This window comes from Megalops cyprinoides, chromosome 3 (genome assembly GCF_013368585.1).
Source record: "Megalops cyprinoides isolate fMegCyp1 chromosome 3, fMegCyp1.pri, whole genome shotgun sequence".
Taxonomy (NCBI): domain Eukaryota; kingdom Metazoa; phylum Chordata; class Actinopteri; order Elopiformes; family Megalopidae; genus Megalops; species Megalops cyprinoides.
Genome location: NC_050585.1, coordinates 25,038,696 through 25,057,634, shown reverse-complemented (window position 1 = coordinate 25,057,634; position 18,939 = coordinate 25,038,696). Strand labels below are relative to the sequence as shown.

Below are 18,939 nucleotides of genomic sequence, written 5' to 3'. Positions count from 1 at the left end.
TACAAAAGAGCACAGTAATAAATCAAACTAGGTCTAGATTGTTAATGCAAATGTACACTTGTGCATATTAAATAGCAATGTGCCCACAGATTCAATAACCTTTTTTATTTCATTGTAGGCCATAAGAAAATGATAATATATATCAAATTTGTCTTAAAACATCTATTGCTGCATCAAAGTGTTAATAATTGTTTTTGCTCAATTCTTGTGTCATGTGTAGAAGATGCCCATTGAATTTGTGGTACCTCTTGAACATGATGCCCTCTACTGGACATCAGTGGCACTTGTCACCAGTAATTTTACTGACTATCAGTTATGTTGGAGTTGCAGTTGTAAGTTACTTTTGTAATAATGTGGATCATATATACAATGATTCAACAAAAAAGCAGTATCACTGCATCTTACGGTGTAATATATACAGCGAAATTAGTGTGAAAATTAATGTGTTGCGCACAGCTGGTATTCTCCTACTATTAAAAGAATACGCAAGTTTCACTTATTCTGCTGTGATAACGGCAGTGTTCAAACCTGCCTCCAATATATCTCCATTAGTTAGATATTTTAGGTGCATGTTTTCCTTGTGCTCTTCGCTATGATTTACACTGGGTGTCAGATCTTTGATTAGACCTCCCCTACCTTTCCACTCCAAAGTCATACAGCCACCTGAAAACACCTGTTAGTCAATTATTCACCTGCTGCTCCTTTCACTGTTTTAGCCACAGCCATTTCACAAGCATGGTATTCAACAGGCCTGTACTAATGTGTCAACTCTTAGCTCAGTAGGCATGTTGAGACAGCATTTACCAGTACTACTATGTGCATTTTATTAAAAATCTGTGGCAGGGAACATTTTTAATACTGTCAGTACTGTCAGTTCCTTGTCCCTTAATATCACATCCCATATGCTGTGGTATACAACATTTCAGAATTTGTGGTGTAAAACAAGTGTTATTCATGGATTTCTTTGTACAGTGAGGAAAGAAAAAAACTTCAGAGAGTATACTTTCTATTTTTATTCCCTAATTACTTTTCCATTTCACAGAGGTACCCACAAGCCTTTTGAAGCCATCATACAGACACTTCAAACATGTCATTTGTGACACATCTGAACACTAAGTTCATAATTTTTACATGTAACGCCGTGTCTATTTAAGATGTGAAATGTACTAACAGTGACATTAATCATCCGCATACAGAAAAAAATGTAGTGAAAGATAAGAAATGTATAAAGAGTTTTGCCTTAAGGTACAGAGGTAATATGTTCTAAGTAACACGCTCGCTCAGCATGTAACAATACTGATATCCTAACATTCTATTAGCATTGCAATGATTCCCTATGACACCCATTCATACCATTTGTACACTGCTGATCCACTAGAGTACCGCTGTGGACCGTGACATGTACACGTACAGCAGATGAAACTGAATGAGGCCCTTTGTTTCACCCTCAGAGTCCATTTGTTGTATGATTCACAAAACAGATTCAAAAAAAGTGCCTCCACTGACACAAACCTAATTAGGATTTTCCTTCAGCTTGCTGACACTGGGGAGAGAATAAGATTGTCTGGTGTCAGTTGTATGGAAACAACTGTATAGATTCTCCTTCAGCAATATCTTAAAGAAGCAGTGGGGCTTCTCCTCGTGCTAGGTGTTCCCTTGGTAATTAGTGGTGCCCTTAGTTTCCAATGAGACTGGAATGATACCTTGAGTTAGAGTAAAAAAGATGTGTAACACTGAGGTTCTTGAACACTTTTCAAAGCTCAGAGATCTGAAAAATAGCATTCACAGTAAAAAGAGGGGTTATCAGCCAGTTTTAACAGTAAAAAGGTGATGAAATTGTCTCTGGCCAGTGTTCACAGTAATAAAGTGTGCATCTGGACAGTTTTCCGAAAAAAAGCTGTCAGAGTGACATACTCATAACAAAGTGTTGTATCTGAGCAGTCTTCACAGTAAAAATCAGTAAAAAAAAGTAAAAAAGGTAAGCAGCTGTAGCTGAAAGGGAATATATGTTGCTGGCTGATGTTCCCAATAAACAGATGATATTAGCTAGAGGTCCCAGTAAAAACAGTATAAGAATATGGCCAGTATTCACAGTAAACAGACACAGGCCAGTGTTCTGAGAAAAAAGGATGAGTGTCTAGCCAATATGCCCCATCACTGGCTAGTTCCCTCAGTAGAAAAATGAAAAATACATGTCTAGGCCAGTATTCCCAGAAAAGTGTAACTGGCCAGTTTTACCAGTAAACATGAGTAAACGGATGTGTACCTGGCCAGTATTCCCAGTAAACAGTTACTGGCCAGTTTCATCAGTAAAGACTGTAAAAATGTGAGTCTAGACAGCATTCCCCGTAGACAGTTGCTGGCCAGTTTCCCCAAATAGAGTGTAAAAATATGCATCTATTCCCAGAATGTGGGTGCTTTACCGGCCAGTTCTTCTAGTGAAGAGGGACTGACTCTGGGGTGGAGATGCGAAGATGGCTCTCCTTGTCTGGAATGAAGAAACACTGAAGTCTGATCCCTTTGGATGTGGCTCTGAGCTGCTGGCTCCTCCAAGGACTAACGCAGACTCAAAATTTAACTAGTGCCTGCAAGTGTTCTCTGTAACTTAAAGAAGAAAACAAAATAAAGAGGTGTGACACGCACGTTACTGCTATGTGACTTTGTCATCCCTTGTTTGGTGCACCGACCACGCCCCAACCCCCCCATCTCTTCTTATTCCTCTCTTTGGTCAGCCACGTGTGCTGTAGAGGTCAGCGTCCTCAGGGCTGGCCTGGCCATAGTCCGTCAGGCTGGGGTCAGGGGTGAATCTCATTTTGTCGTGGATGTCTGAGCAGAGAAAGGAAGAGACAAACAGAGAAAGACAGATAAGAATGACATAAGGTCAGGCAGAAACGTCCTCTCTCAAATTCTTCAACACACTTCAGCACTGGAGGCCACTTTTCGAAATTGTCTTAACCCACTTCCACCCTGTGTGCACCTGTTGGATTATCATCCTCAATGATTAGCCTTTTAAACCTGGAGCAAGCACAGCAATGCCCTGTGACGTGTGTAAATGCATTCACTTGAACTCTGAAACGATACTTTAACCCTTTCACGCATACGGTTACACCGGTGTGATTTGCCGTTTGGCGTGTATGCTAAAACCAGTGCGATTAGAACACTATATTGGAAAAATTCTAGCTAATTTTAGCTTTGAGGAAACAGTGATTTAAAGTTGAAAAATATAGCAAATGCTAACTGAAAACTATGAGAAGCTTAATAATGCTAATGAAAACATAATGAACCATGTAATGTAACATGCACGCTACATAGTATAAAAATAAGTTACGTGCAAAAGTGTTAAACTGTTAACAGTTAAAATATTGTTCAATTTCAAGTTCAAATTTGCCTTAGCAATAAAAAAGCCATTCTTTAATGTCTTCCGACAGTCATTTTGTGTTTTTTTTTTTAAGTATCGGTTAAGGCACCGTTTAGGCACCAGTACCGTTTTAAAAGTATCGCTTTAGCACCAGTATTGGAAAAAAACCCAAACGATACCCAATCCTAATCATTACACATGACTGTGAAAGTATATAATTTCATGCATAAATTTCTGCATTTCACTGTTGTCACAGCTGTATTATAACAATAATGGCATAATGAAATTCCCAGGATTTTTTTGTGCTTTCCCTTGTACCTGTTATTCTGGCAGAGCAAAGCAGAATAGTGCAATGCACTATACTGAATCATACACCAGTGTGTATGATTCAGTATATTCAATACTTTGAATGTTTTTATTAGACTGTATATAAAATAGGTACACACTATTTTATGTGCTCACACAGTTGAGTCATTTGAAATACAGCCTGCTCATTTCTTGTGGCTCACCAGCAAGAGGCTCCAGGGGGATGGGCTCAGGCAGGGGAGAGGAGTTTTCAACAGGACTAGAGGCAGGATCATCAGCAGGGGGCTGCAGAGGGGTTTCTTCTACAGGGGAAGGAGGTGGGGTGTCCTCTATAGGGGTAGGGGATGGGGGTGCCATCTCCTCTGCAGGAGGAGGAGGTGGAGGTGGGGTCTCCTCTATAGGGGTAGGGGATGGGGGTGCCATCTCCTCTGCAGGAGGAGGAGGTAGAGGTGGGGTCTCCTCTACAGGGGAAGGGGATATGTCATCTACAGGGGGAAGAGCTGGTTCCTCTACTGGAGTTGGAGGTGAGATTTCCTCTGCGGGGGGAGGGGGTGGAGATGTGGTCTCCTCTGCAGGGGGAGGGGGTGGAGGTGCGGTCTCTTCGGCAGGGGGAGGGGGTGGAGGTGCGGTCTCTTCGGCAGGGGGAGGGGGTGTATCTTCTACTGGGGGAGCAGATGGAGTGGCAGCTTCCTCAGCAGTTGGGGGAGGTGACAGAGGTACAGTCTCCTCTGTAGGGGGAGGGGAAGGAGGTGCAGCCTCCTCTACAGGGGGAGGAGAAGGAGGTGCAGACTCCTCTACAGGAGGAGAGGGCGGAGGTACAGTCTCCTCTGCAAGGGGAGGGGGTGGAGGTGCAGTTTCTGCAGTAGGAGAGGATGGAGGCAAAGTCAAGTAACTAAAAATTTTTTAACTAATTCTTAAAAACTACATATATAAAATACATACAGTATATAAAATTGCTATCACAAAAAAGTGAAGATATCACAAAAACCGCTTAATTCCAATCATGGACAATGACATGACAATGTTAAGGCAGGATGGCTGGTCCCAAATCACCTATACCTAGCCTCAGACATTAACCATCTGACCAAATTAATTCCACATCAAAAATCAATTAAACACATCTTGTGTTAAAAAAGGAAGTTCAATGAATACAAGGGATACCAAGCTGTTAAACTGATGTGTGGCTCATAATGCTTCAGAGAAAGAAAAAAAAGCAAACCCTTTTCATCTCTATGGCTGACAACGCTAAGGACCAAATATTACAATAAGTAATGCAATGCATGTTGTTTATATTCAGTTTTCTTTTCACAAGGATGTGGGACGCAGGAGGAAATACCTGTGAGGATGTCTTCAGAAGCTGGTGCAGGGACATCTTGTGGTGGTGACTCCAGCTCAGCTGTTGGGGGAACGGGGACAGGCTCCTCTACTGGGGCTGGAGTCGGCTCAGGGGCAGCTTCAGGGGCAGCTTCAGGGGCAGCTTCAGGGGCAGCCTCAGGTGCAGCCTCAGGGGCAGCCTCAGGGGCAGCCTCAGGTGCAGCCTCAGGTGCAGCCTCAGGTGCAGCTTCAGGGGCAGGTTCAGGGGTGGGAGCAGCTTCAGGGGCAGCCTCAGGTGCAGCCTCAGGGGCAGCCTCAGGGGCAGCCTCAGGGGCAGCCTCAGGGGCAGCCTCAGGGGCAGCTTCAGGGGCAGCTTCAGGGGTGGGAGCAGCTTCAGGGGCAGCCTCAGGGGCAGCCTCAGGGGCAGCCTCAGGTGCAGCCTCAGGGGCAGCCTCAGGGGCAGCCTCAGGTGCAGCCTCAGGGGCAGCCTCAGGGGCAGCCTCAGGGGTAGCCTCAGGGGTGGGGGCAGCTTCAGGGGCAGCCTCAGCTACAGCTTCAGGGGCAGCCTCAGTGGTGGGGGCAGCTTCAGGGGCAGCCTCAGCTGCAGCTTCAGGGGCAGGGGCAGGGGCAGGGGCAGAAACATGCTCAGGGGAAGGTTCAGGGGAAGGCGGTGGGACCGGCTTCTCTTCAGGTTCGGCTTTAGGCACAGGAGGGGGTGGAGAGGCAGACTCTCCCACAGGCGCTAATTCAGCTTCAGGGGCGGGAGGAGGGATGCTCTCTTCTACAGGAATAGGCTCAGGTTCAGCAGTACATGGAGGCGCACTATCCTCTACAGGGGCTGAGGCAGCCTCGGTATCAGGGGAAGGCACAGGAGGAGTCGCCTCTGAGGAGGGCAGAGAGGCGGGCTCACCCACAGGGGGCAAAGCCACTTCAGCTGGCTCCGCCTCAGGGAGTGGCTTCCCAAGGGTCGCCTCGGGTTCGGTGACTGCAGCTGGCTCTGCCTGCAAGCCGTGACAGAAACAGCTGTGGCATCACATTACAGTACTGTCAGCCCACTCTTCACATACAGTACCTGTCAAAGGTTTGGACATTACTTTGCTTTTTTTATTTTTACTATTTTCCACATTTTGGAATAATAGTAAAGACATCAAAGCTATAAAATAACACAAATGGAATTATGCAGTGACCAAAAAACAAATAAAAACTGTTATATATTCTTCAAGATAGCAAAAAATATTTTTATTTAAATTAAAATTTTTTTTGGAAAGAAATTCATACATAGGCATCAACTTCACTATTTATGTTTGTCTATGGAACAAATTTCAAGCGTTTAAGCACAAGTCTTTAGATCTAAATGTCTTTGAATGCACGTTTCCTGTTATCTTAATCAGGTGTGTCCACACGTTTGACTACAGATCCACCTGTGGAGCACTGTCTGCCCATCTGTCCCTCATGTATATTGATGAGCAATTTATTACACATAAAAGGCTTTACTCAATAATTTCATAGTTTTAGCACCTCTTTAAGCAGCCCAAACATATAAGAAATCTAATTTAAAAAACAATTTGATGATGCATTATGTTGAGAGGTACATTTAAGAATTTACAGTCTATGTAAACCCCATTCAAGAGTCAATAAATTATGAAAACTGGGATGAAACTCAACTGGCATCTGGAGATATCAAAAAGAAGATTACACACAAATACTGCAGAGTAATCAGACTTACAGGAGATCTGACCAACCCATTTTCACCAGCTGGTACAGCTATGGAAATTGGGAACTCTGTCACTATGTTTGAAGTGCTATTTACTGACATCTCTGCAGTGTTCTCAATGTTTTATGGAAATTAACACTTCATTTTACTACTGTCTCACACATCAGAAATACTGAATTTAAAGAAGTAATTACATCACAACTCAGTGGGTGTCTTTGCAGCCATAAGTTATTATTTTTAAGCATGTTGCTACTGCCTTGTGTTATAGCAGAACTGTTGTACTTTGAAAACAAACAAAAAAAAATACAGAACAAAACTGCCACACAGAACATTTGTTCAGGTTAAATCTGGGATACACAAATGGTTGGAAGAGACAAATTGCCCCAGATTAATGCACAATCAATACCGCGATGCAAAATGGCTGAGAGGCTATGAACCAGCACAGTGTGTACCTCAGGACTGGCTGAGGGGGCCACAATCTCTTTGGCAGGGCGTTTAAACAGCGAGGCCACAGCTGAGGTGGTCCACTGTGTGGCTGCATACGTCTTCTTCCCCGTCACCTGCAGTGGGAGACAGGCACAGCAGAGTCAGTGTCCACATGCGGGAGTAAGGGGCAGAAACAGACACACTACATTCTGACATGCACACAGCACAGAATGACATTCTTTTTCCTCACAACTACTTAAGGAAGGTTACAAACCATCAAATATACATAATATGGCAAAGCACATGTTATCGCTCAATTTATATGCATTATATAAGCTGGGCACCGGCAAACAAACTGATACAGTACGCATGAATTTTGTCATGAATGGGAGGGAGTATGAGAAAGAGATACCTTCAGCACTCCCACCGTCTGCGAAGGGTAACACACGGCCGTTCCCACTGTGGCCAGACCCAGAGGCACGCCAATCCTTTTAAGACGCGTCCCTGTGCAAAACAGAGTCCGGCCATATGGCGCAGTGAGTGCAGTGGTGAGCACAACGAGAACCCAACTCCTTTCCAAAAAAACTGTGGTTATAAATGCTGGGCATAGAAAGTGGCCACTTTCTTTTCTCCATTGTCCTTGGCTGCTTAGTGTAATTCTCATGCTCTGTCACTATTCACTTGTGACACCTGATAATTTGGCTGCGACTTGGGACAGGAGCCCAGGAAACAGTACTGCTTTACCAATTCAGTGACTGAGCAAGTGGACGCCTCTTTGACCCCCCACTAGGGGGGAAAAAGTCTTGCAAACCTGTTGAGAGGCACTGAACAAGGCCTGGTTAGTCCTTGTTATCATTCCTTACACACACTGACATCGTCCCTGGTCCACCCTGAACACGGCAAATTTTGTCACGTTTGCGCTTAATTCATAACTGATGACCAAAGCACGCAATTACCTTTTCTTGCCAGAATCAGCCCGGCCAATCCAGAGACGGTGATAAAGCTGACCCTTGGGAGAAAGCCAGGTGGTGGGTCTCTCAGGAAGTTATAGGTATCTGGGAACAGCAAATGTGCGGTCATACTATAACCATACATTGAGGTACTGTCACATGGGCGAACACAACCTCAATCTCCTGCCTCACCTTGTCCAGTGTGATAAACATTCACAAGTCCAACCTTCACAGAGGTACAGGCACCCTGGAACACAACAAAATTAAAACTGAAGTGGGAATGCAACAACTTAAAACAGGCATCCATTAAAATATGAAAAGATTCAAGATGCTCCTTCGATTTAAAACTCCAGAACAGTTTTCTCAACAACAGGGCGGTAATAAATTCAATTGGCTGGCTCCCTACAGCTGCAACGCATGGGTAGCATGCTGTGCTTCTTGCAAATTGTGTATACAATTATACAATAACATTACAATGCTTTTTGCTCTTAATTATTCCAACAGTGGCTCTGCGGACTGGGTTAACCTGCCGGCCGTTTTTGAGAAACAAGTCAACCGTTTATGTACAGATCTTGTTACTCTTCCCTTATTTAACAGCAAGCTATTAATGACAGGAAGCCAAGTCATCACTACACAATAAAACAGGCTGTTGTTCCAGTCATTAAGAGTTTACTGATCCTTTCATAGTATACAAATATAATTATGGTAAATATCCAAATGCTGTTAATTAAGTCGAAGAGATGTTTATCCACATTAATTAGGCAGAAATCTTAACTAAAGAATGGTTTTTGTGAAAGCAATGATCTTGAGTACATAATCATACATAAAGTACACAGTCCTGGCCTGCAACTGTGACTATTAGATGAATATTGGTGTTCAAAACATTTACATGCAGTGCACCCCTATTTAGAACCGTTTATGCCCTGATTCCTCTTACTAGTACATTGTATTCTAAAACTGCAGCTGCTAATAGATTATTCTAATTATTCTGATTGGAATACATAACGATCACAATTCTGTTTCATTTGTAGCATGTTATTTTTTTCAATTCACTAATGGCAGTGTAAGTACCCCTAAAACACTGGAAGAATGACTTAAATAAAGGCATAAATTACATATTGGGGTGACACTGGTACCCCAGTTTGCGCACCAATGCTTCAACCAATCACAAATGACTTTCATTCAGAGTGGAGGTCAGCTGCTGGATTATTTCCCTGGTCCAAGCACCTGTACCTGAGCCTTTTAACAACGCAGGTTTCAGCACAGCAACCCTTTTAATAGGAATCAAAGCCACCATCCTTGTGGCCCTGAGGTGCTGGGTGCTCCCTTTTTAAACATGGCAGTACCTTGATGGCCCGAACATAGGGCTGCAGCCCAACCCTCACCACGCCCAGTCCCCTCTGCAGGAGCCCTGGCTGCTCCTCTGCGAAGCGGAGCTGCTGCCTGGGGGCCTCGTAGATGGACAGCTGAAAAGAAACGGAGAGCGAGAAAGCCAATTAATCTGCCAAAAGGCACACCCGAGACAAGCAAAATATGTCAAACCAATCATCGCGCTTCAGTAAGCTATGAACAAAGCTAGTGACCTGGGCCACCCTGATTGTGCAACAGGGTATTGAGATAATTGGGATCAGTCTGTGTGAAATGAGACAGACATATACGACCCTCTCATAATGACTTATGCTGACAGTGCAATTTGAAATTTGTATCATAAGCAATTTATTGTATTGTTAATTATTATAGTTATCTGTAGGCATGTTTATGCCTATCCATGTGCCTTCACCACAGTTACTTTTTATTTACAAACTGCAGAGACAATCTTTTGCTCTATTAAACCTCTTCATATAATGTGTCTCAGTATGTTGTTGTGCATGTTCAATATTTGAATACTGAATTGACCTTTGGCCTACTGCTTTCCAGACCATTTTGTATGTGCACAATATGTCAAACTAATTTAAGAGATTAACACAAAGCAAAAGCACTGCAAAGTCTTCCAGAAATTCAGACTGCATCCACTGCACCTCATCCAACCACCACATGCTGAGTCAAACGTCTGGGCAATGCATAATTCTTCCCAGCAACGAATTTTAATCTGACAGTTAAAATGCCTCAGGAAGGTGTGTCCTATCTGTGAGTGTGAGCATGTGCGTTCGTCCTCCTCCATCGCGCACCTCTTCTGGAGAGAGCAGCTCCTCTGTCTTGGCTTCACTCATGGCGTACACTCGGATGGAGGCTAATCCCAGGGCTGCTGGGACAGCCGCCAGTTTTGCCGCCTGTGTATACACACACACACACACACACACAGAAACATCTTGGCTTTTCACAGCAGAACATATTTCCACCTCTTTCTTTAAAACATTACAATTGTGCAAATGACATCTCAAACAGATGTACTACCGTGCATGATATCAGGCAACTGCGTTCACAGTTTGTACCAGGGCTGGGGACAATTCCAGAATTTGTATTTCATGCTCAGTTTTTTTTGTTGAATGTGTACTAAATTACATGATGTCAAAAAACTGCAGAGCACTTCAAGTATATAGATATATCAACACTCAATGCTACACATTAAGAAGATAAGTAATATAGGCAGAAATATAAATCTTTCAGAATTTTCTAAATGCACCAAATATTAGGGGACTTGCACGTAAAGTCATTTTCCTTGTACCCATGAACAACATGGAATCCAGGCTTATTTTGTGGTCCACAGTGTTGTTATTTTATGGCATAACTGACTGGTTCTCAACAAGGGAATCACAAATTTCAAGATATTGTAACCACAAAAATGTAGTTATGCTTTTCTGAATGAAGTCATTTGATGCATACCTATTTGTATATTACACAAATATAAAAATCTGTCACACACCAAAGACCCATCTCTTAAGACTTTATCTTAGCTCCCCTAACCAACCACAACACATCTTTCTGTGTGCAGTTCTGTGTGCAGTTCAGTATGTCTGTGTATACAGTAACACTAGTTATAACAGGACTGCATGGTCTGTCGCATTCTGTATGTTTTCATTCCTGTAATTTAGATGTACACTGTACCTTTACTTTTTATGTCAGTCTGGACAAGACTGTCTCCTAAATTCCTAAATGTGAATGCAAACATAACAACCAGAAACATATTCTCTTCAAAATCATATCTTGGTGTAAAAACATGATCCTTACACATACGTTCACACCATGTGCTATATCCATCACATAATCTGGCTGATATTGGCAACAGTGTCAAGATCTGTATAAAATGCTGTAAATTGCATAAATGTAAATGTTTAAACAGCAGTTTTTATCTGTACAGAATACATAATGAGGCAGAAAGTGTGGGGCCCATCTTTAATTACAGCTTGTTGTTTAATAACTTGTAAACTCTTATTTAAGTTTAACTTCCAAGTGTGTAGAAAATAACTAAGCCTAAAACTAAAGAAATCACTAAATCAAGCATTGCAAGTACAAGCCGAGAGACTTTTCATGAAAATGTATTGAGGGAACAAGCAGACCATAAGGATATGTGCTTTATTTTGCCACCATAATGTATGTCAGTCATTGCTGACACAAATCACCCCTGTAAATCGTGACAATGGAAGGTGGTTAATGTTTTTTTATAGAGTTGCTCCCAAGCTGCAATTCTATTTCATATGTAGCACGTTCTATATGTTCTCTTTGCAGTCCACTTGTGAGAAGGTATTGGTTAAGACATTTCTCCTCGTGGAAAAATTAAAATAATAATCTGTTACATCTACATTCTGCAAACATTTTCGGAAACTAATTCACCTCATAACGAGTAGTACTGTCGCCTTGCGTGTGTCAAAAGGTTTTGCTCTGTACTTTCATGAGTAATTAGTTTTTAAAGAAAGCCAGTCGCACTGTTCCATAACCGTTCTTGCAATCTCATAGAAATGACAATTGCCATTCATATTATAAAAAGAAGTGAGCTAGCAATATCAGTGTCATTAAAAGAACGCGGATTTCGTTCTGCTGTGAGAGCATTGTTGTTACTGTGACCTCTGAAACACGGTAAACCACTTAGCTCACTTCTTCCACGGGCAGTAATTAAACCTCTGGAGTCAGAACCCTTTGACCTTGGTAAAGTGTCTCCTCTCAGTAGGCTTTCAATGGGAGCAGACGAATCAGATCCGATATATGTAGATTACAGTGAGCTCCCTTGGTACAGCGGTTTAACCACGTTTAACTAGTAACAGTCGTAAGAAAGCTTGCTACTTTTTGACGCTGCTAGAACAAAGCGATCTGGCAATTAGTCAGCAACGTGATCGTTTATATCCTTTCATCGTATGTTAGCTAGTTCAATTTTGCAACTTGGCTAGTTGCGTCCCATTAACTTGAAGGTGTCATTTGCCCCCAGCGTCTTGCTGCCCAACAAGTTCGCCAGCTAGCTAGCCAGCGACATCACGTCACGCCCAAACAATTCCGTGAAAATGACTCTGAAATGTGGAATTTCTGAAGTACGTCTCTACTTATTCAGTGAATGCATGGCGTCTAGATGTTCTGCGTTTAAATGGCCGAAACAATTTCAGCCATAAGCATACCAGATACACGTTTATAAATTATTTCTCATAAATGCAACACTCACCTTGGCAGCCATGGCAGTCCCTCCCACTTCGTTGACTCTACGGATGGAAAGAAAGGACTCAAATCTCCTTGCCAGCCATGTGGCAAAACGCGTTGAGGAATTGTGGAACGGGAGGAGATCACCCAAACCAAAAATAAACTTCTTCTAATCTTCGTAATTCAGAGTCTGCATTTTCAGGGGAACTTTTAAGTGTCTATGGGTGAATGGCTCACCGTTTAAAGTTGAAATCTGAATGAAACTCGCAAAGTACCCGAAGTCCCTGTAGCGTGATATTTGAAACGTACTTTCTGATGGCACGTGAGAGCCACACAGTACTGAACTTTCTTATGTGAGTAGTCAGTAAAGGTAGACTATTTGGTAGTTGAAGAATTCTCTGGTTGTCATTCTGTATAGCCCTAATCCCAGTCTTTTTCAAGTCGTGCAGTCAAATATTATTCAGAATGTTTTGCTTAAATATTTAATGAGGCAAATACACTGTTTTAAATATGCATGCAAGTCTGACAAAATATACCGTGTGTACATTTAGATTTATTAAGAATTAGTACATGTGAAAAATCACCATCAATTCAAGTCCCACAATCATAGATCAAAACATGTGTTTGAGCATGTGAACAAAAGCACTCCACAGTCAAACAGTTAATAGTGCAGAGAATTCAGTTTATTAGTTTTACAACTAAAGTTTACAATCTGTTATTTATATATATATAGATATATATATATTTATTTCTGAAACCAAAAAAGGCTACTTTTTATTTTTAGGAAGAATAAATGTCATTTTCTTTCTCGCGTATATCACTTTTTTAAATCAGTTAATTACAGAATAACAGTTAATATCTTTGAAAAAAGAGCAATATGTTCCTTTTTTAATGTCGCAGTGCAACTTACATCTTACACACCTGTGCAATGTACCGTGAGGTTTACACCCCCGAAATAACACAGTGGAACCCCATTCAGACAGAGTTAAGACTGACACTCAGAAAAAGAAAGAAGAAGACCGACTAAGCCCTAAATAAAAGTCTTCATATAGCACTCTAATACTCCTTTCCTCCAGTAAAAAAAAAGAGAAAAAAATAAAACAGAAATAATAGGAACAGAAATGGAGGGGGGAAAGCCACAGGGACCCTTGGAGTCCATGAAAGTGCTAGTCAAGACTGCTATTGTGAGAAGGAAGGCAATCGCCTGTGTCACTTTTGGGTTTGTGAGCTGAGAGTGCCAAGGAAGGTGTCAGAGGAGATGCGGGAAGGTGCTAGCTTGTGATGTTGCGGAGAAGTCGAGCGCAAGGGGGTGGCATACTGAGCGATCATTAGACCTCACAGCTCAGGTCCTGTCATTAACTACATGCCCTGTCTGTGTGCACTCCACGCACTGGCACAAGAGCACTACTGCAGTACCTTGAAAAAGTCCTGGGAAGGATAAACAGGTACTTCATTTTTCAACATGTAGGTCTTCCAATTGATTCAGCTGGCCCTTTCAGATTTCATGACACTAGTATTCAAACTTTTTAAAAAAGTTATATGATGGTATCAAAATGGCTTTAAATGCCTTTAAAGCACATGGTGATCCATTGGAGTGAACCAGTCACCTAACCACCTTTTGGTGTGCTACACACTGCCGGAGGCACGTTTGACAAGGAGGTGGCAATGCGACCCCAAGGTGGCAGAAGGTTCCGCAGCAGCAATGTGCACGCGCTGCCTCTTCAACCTGCAGGAGCGCTCTCTCCATCACAGTGGAAAACAGTTTAACGTGCACATGGCACACACACATACAGGGCACACGTGTCAGTGTAGCCTGTACGCTGCAGCGTAAGTCAGGTCAGGGCCAGTCAGCTGCTGTCGAAACTGACAGAGTCCAAATTGCTGTAGCACCAAAGCTGTCAATTTCAGAACACAGAGGTAATTGATTTAAACAAACAGAATGTGCACGCTTCACAGCACCTGAAAGTTTGTATTTCACCATCTTGTTTGCAACAAGACATTCATCAGCATCCAAAAAGGTTTTTAAACCAGTGGCACCCACTGAAAAAAAAAAAAAAAACATGGGGTTCTGATTTGCTTTTCAGCTAGAATTATCAGTACTTGATTGGAACCATTTTTGTGTTAGAACTTAAGTCACCTGTTATTCCAGGTGTCAATTAAATGCTGGTTGGCAGATACCTCTAAAACCCTTGTATGGATCTCCAGGACCAGGAATGGACATGAATGACTTCATTTGTCATATCTGTGGATAATTAAACATGTTTATGTCAGTCTGCAGCAGCTATGACAGACACTGTATAAACATGAACTTTTAGACCCTGCACTTCCCAAGATGTTGAATGTCAATGTACTAATGTAATTATAATTTTTAGAGTACCTGCAACTGAAATGAGCTCTATACCATTGAAAGACACCAGCCTCTACAGCATATCACAGACATAGGAAGAAGTTAATCAACACAAGGTAGGGTTCTAAGTCTCTTGCACCATTTGCTCTGAGTCCAGTGATAAAAATAGCAAATAATGATTGTTATCATGTTAATAGCATATCTTTACCATTCGTACATACTCAAAGCAATACCCTTTGTTCACCACGGGATTAAAGATTCAATTCAGCTGAATTTGTGCAACAGTGAAAAGAGAAAATATCAAACAAACTAACAAGGGAACAACAGTTCATAAAAAAGAAATTAGTGATGTCACTGCCACTGAAATAGTCCCACAAGTTTTCTCCCATTTCGGGATACTGTGAAACATTTTCTGGTAGTGGAAATTCATATGAACTCTTCCTTCAGGGGACATTCATACTAGACTATATGTAATAATATTCTTAATAACATTTATAGCCAATTCATGAGGTGTGGTTGTATTTACAGTAGTAATGCACATTGTCCAACTAACGATAAAAAATTAAAGTCAATCACTGTAAAAGGTTAAAATAATATGAAATAATACTTTTTTGGTTATTTGAAATAAAGTTCAACACAGTCTAAGTGTTGTGTGTTCAATACATGCATATACTTTAGAGGGAATACGAGAACCTGATGCGTAATTGTATCAAATATTTTAAAGTGCTTTTTTTTTCCTTCTGTAAAATGCTATATTCATTTTGGCCTGTCTTAACTGGGCAATCCTCTGATCACCCACTACTACATGTAAGACACAATGTTAGAACAAAAACTAACCCCTCCCTTGCACTTTATATGGTGAGACATGGGGGTTCACAGATTTAGAAAAATACAGTCTCTAGAATCAAGTACTCTGTCACTGAGTGACCCATCCCAGAGCATACATCCGTTGCATTCTTTAGCAAAAAACACTGTTGTGTGAGGTTGGCTTTTGCCACTGAAGGTTGGATGTAGACTGAAGACGGTTTGTATGGTTCAGTATTCTGACCCTCAATTCACTGATCCAAGAAGTTGTATGCCACAAGGTTCCCCTTAGCCAAGAAAACTTGAAAACCTAAGCAAGGACACAAGAGCTATATTCAGACTAACCAAAGAGTCCTCAACTTGTGCAAGCAAATTTGAGCAAGCATTGCTTTTTTATCCCTTTCTATAGTAAACACTTTTCATTCACTTTAACTCTCCCCCAACTCATAATGTTGCAGACGTACCAACAAACATACTATAAGTAACACTTGCTAATGTTTGCCACTCAGTGTCAAGGACAAAGCACTTTGATTAGACTGAATCTGAGGCATCAAAGCAAATTTGTCAGACAGCATGCTATCTCAAAACTGTGTATCAACTACTAACCTTGAAATTTCAAAGAACAGTAAAATTGCTTGAATCTTAATTTTCCATTTCTTGGTTTTCTTGGCCTGTCATGACCTTATGGCATAAGAAAGCAATAGGAGTAGCTTCATTCATTCAACAGTCAAAATACATACATCTGCTACTCTTCAACACAACATGCATACAAGTAAGTCTTATTTCCTCCTCAACAGTAACAGTTCTGTAATCATGGTTTCACAGCAGCAGCTATATAGTCATACTGTCTTTCATGGCTTATAAAGCTACAATATTGTTCACCATCAACCTGCCATAGTATTGGACATTCCATGGAAAAGCCTGTGGCATTAAAAGTGGGAAACTAGGTTGACAATAAACATCCTTAATTCAGATTCATCTGCGGGACCTTGCAGAATCACACACACTTAAGAATAAATTTATGCCAAACTGACTGGAACAGACAATGCAGACTTGTAAAAGAATGATATTGTGAGCATGAACAGATATCACTGAATATGGATGTATGAATATCAATTACACATGCTGTGGAAATATATGTTGGACAGCCGGAGTCCCATGCCATGGGGTGGGAGGAACTCAGTGTTATCACTGTGAGTAAGACTGTGGGTGCATTGGTGCATTTTGTGCGAAGCTGTGTCTTGCTTGGCATAGACTCTCGAGTCACTGTGATCACGCATGGGTATGATGAGTGTGCCCATACCCACATACACTAAAACTGTTCAGAAGCTTATTCTTTCTTTATGCCTCTCTGTCTCTGTCTTGCTCTCTGCCTGCGTAAAACACACAACACATAAAGAAAAGCCCCAGGACTGTGAAAAGGTGTTCAATTCAAACACAGACTCCTGCCAAAAGACACATATGTTAATAAATCAAATCTATAAGTCAATCAAATATATGCTAAAATGTCATATACTATTAGTATATTCATTATCACCACATTCATATAGATAATTGTGTGCATATATTGCAAAACTTCTTCATTTGCAAAATATTTTACAATACACGCATACAATTACATGAATGAGTCAAGTAATGTTGTAAATGCAAAATATGACATGTTTCAACATATATTCAAATGAATTCCTTACTGTTTAATTTCATATTATAATATATGTGCCTTGAACATAAGGGAAACGTATATGACAGGTGATGATGTTGAGAGCCGATTCACAACACAGAGAAACAACAAAAGAAAAGAAAAGGAAAACATGAACTGAACCAAGGACCTGAGTTCAATCCAAAGCCAGGACAGGCACCTCCCGGCTAACTGCACAGATAAAGCAACAAGATATCATTCAAGCAATGCATTTTTTGTCTGTTTTTTTGTCTGTCTTTTATGTATATATTTATAAAAATTTGATCCTGCAGAGACAGAATCATAAGATTGCATTCACAAGGATAATTCACAGTTTTAAAGAGCGGGCTGCTTCTAGCCAAACACTTTTCCTGTATGTTACTCACCCTCACATGTTAACACTCATGCAACATTTTTTTTCCCAGACAATTGTCTGGTATAAATTATGGTCAATTTAATCCTTAGAGTCTGCAGTTGGTAGACACCCTTCAATAATCCTAATTTTGCATTCCTGGGTTCCACCAGAAGATGATCTTTCCTCCATGTTCATACACACTTACATTTTTAAAAACAAATAATAACAGTATTAGTAGTATAGTATAAATATAAATGTTTATAAAAAATCTGTGAGCTGTGACTGTGAAATTCAGTACAGAATTATACAGTGTTGTGGTGGGAATGGTGCTCCTCCATATTGCTGCTACATATCTCCCTCTGGTGTCAGCACGACTAAATTAAAAAAAGGAAAAAAACAAAAGAAATAACAGAAATAAATAATCAACAAGAGATAACACTTTGCAACAGCAAAAGCCAGAAAGATTTTCTATTGTTCTTTTTTTTTGTTGTTAAGTTTTTTTTTTCTGTTCTGAGCTCAGAAGATGAATGAAGGATAATACTTTCTCTTCAGACATGCAGTGGGCACCCTGCGGGGCTTTTCTCGATTTCATCCTCTGTGTATTTACACCACAACTCTGGTCTGTCTGTCCTCGGTACAGTATTTACACATATTACAGTGGTTGGTTGGTCAGTCAGTTCCGGCACAAGGAAGGGAGGGATGGTAGGTGGGTCGGAGGAGTGAGGAAGGAGTGGAGTCCTGTAACGGTCCCTCCCCCCGGCACCTCACACGTGCGTCTCGATGAAGGAGTGGGTGTGCGTCATAAGGGGCGCGGCCAATGGAGAGAGCTCGCTGGCCCCATTGTGGGGGTCCCTGGGGCTGGAGCTGAACTCGCAGATGTCCATGAACAGCTCGTGGTGCTGCTGTTTCCACTCACGAAACTTCTTAGAGGTCAGGGCAGGCTCTTCTAGCACTTGGTTGATGATGGCCAGGTCTCCCTCTTTGGCCTTGAGGGGATGCACAACAAACAGAAGTGGGGTCAGAACGTGATGGGGATGCACAGGGGAAGAAAACACCCCTCTTGGATATTCCTTAGTTGTGAAAATAATTCATGGTAGCTGTACATACATACATTGCACACAGCA

At 41.5% G+C, this 18,939-nt stretch overlaps 2 protein-coding genes across 3 annotated transcripts in view; both read right to left on the bottom strand.

The window, feature by feature from the left end:
- Positions 1 to 1,022: 1,022 nt before the first annotated feature.
- Positions 1,023 to 12,677, bottom strand: LOC118774441 (basic proline-rich protein-like). The gene is made up of 10 exons (XM_036523787.1): positions 12,657 to 12,677; positions 10,237 to 10,338; positions 9,415 to 9,534; positions 8,261 to 8,315; positions 8,075 to 8,173; positions 7,531 to 7,622; positions 7,145 to 7,252; positions 5,001 to 5,979; positions 3,868 to 4,521; positions 1,023 to 2,826 (listed from the first exon to the last, which is right to left on the bottom strand). Exons 1-10 carry the CDS (start codon positions 12,666 to 12,668, stop codon positions 2,729 to 2,731), a joined length of 2,319 nt encoding a protein of 772 aa, XP_036379680.1. The 5' UTR covers positions 12,669 to 12,677; the 3' UTR covers positions 1,023 to 2,728.
- Positions 12,678 to 18,095: 5,418 nt separating this feature from the next.
- Positions 18,096 to 18,939, bottom strand: part of si:ch211-26b3.4 (connector enhancer of kinase suppressor of ras 2) — an 87,976-nt gene continuing 87,132 nt past the window's right edge. For both annotated transcript variants that reach the window (XM_036523726.1, XM_036523727.1), the window contains one exon: positions 18,096 to 18,801. In XM_036523726.1, coding sequence (XP_036379619.1) covers positions 18,580 to 18,801 — 222 coding nt within the window. In that variant the 3' untranslated portion in view covers positions 18,096 to 18,579. The remainder of the gene's footprint in view (positions 18,802 to 18,939) is intronic.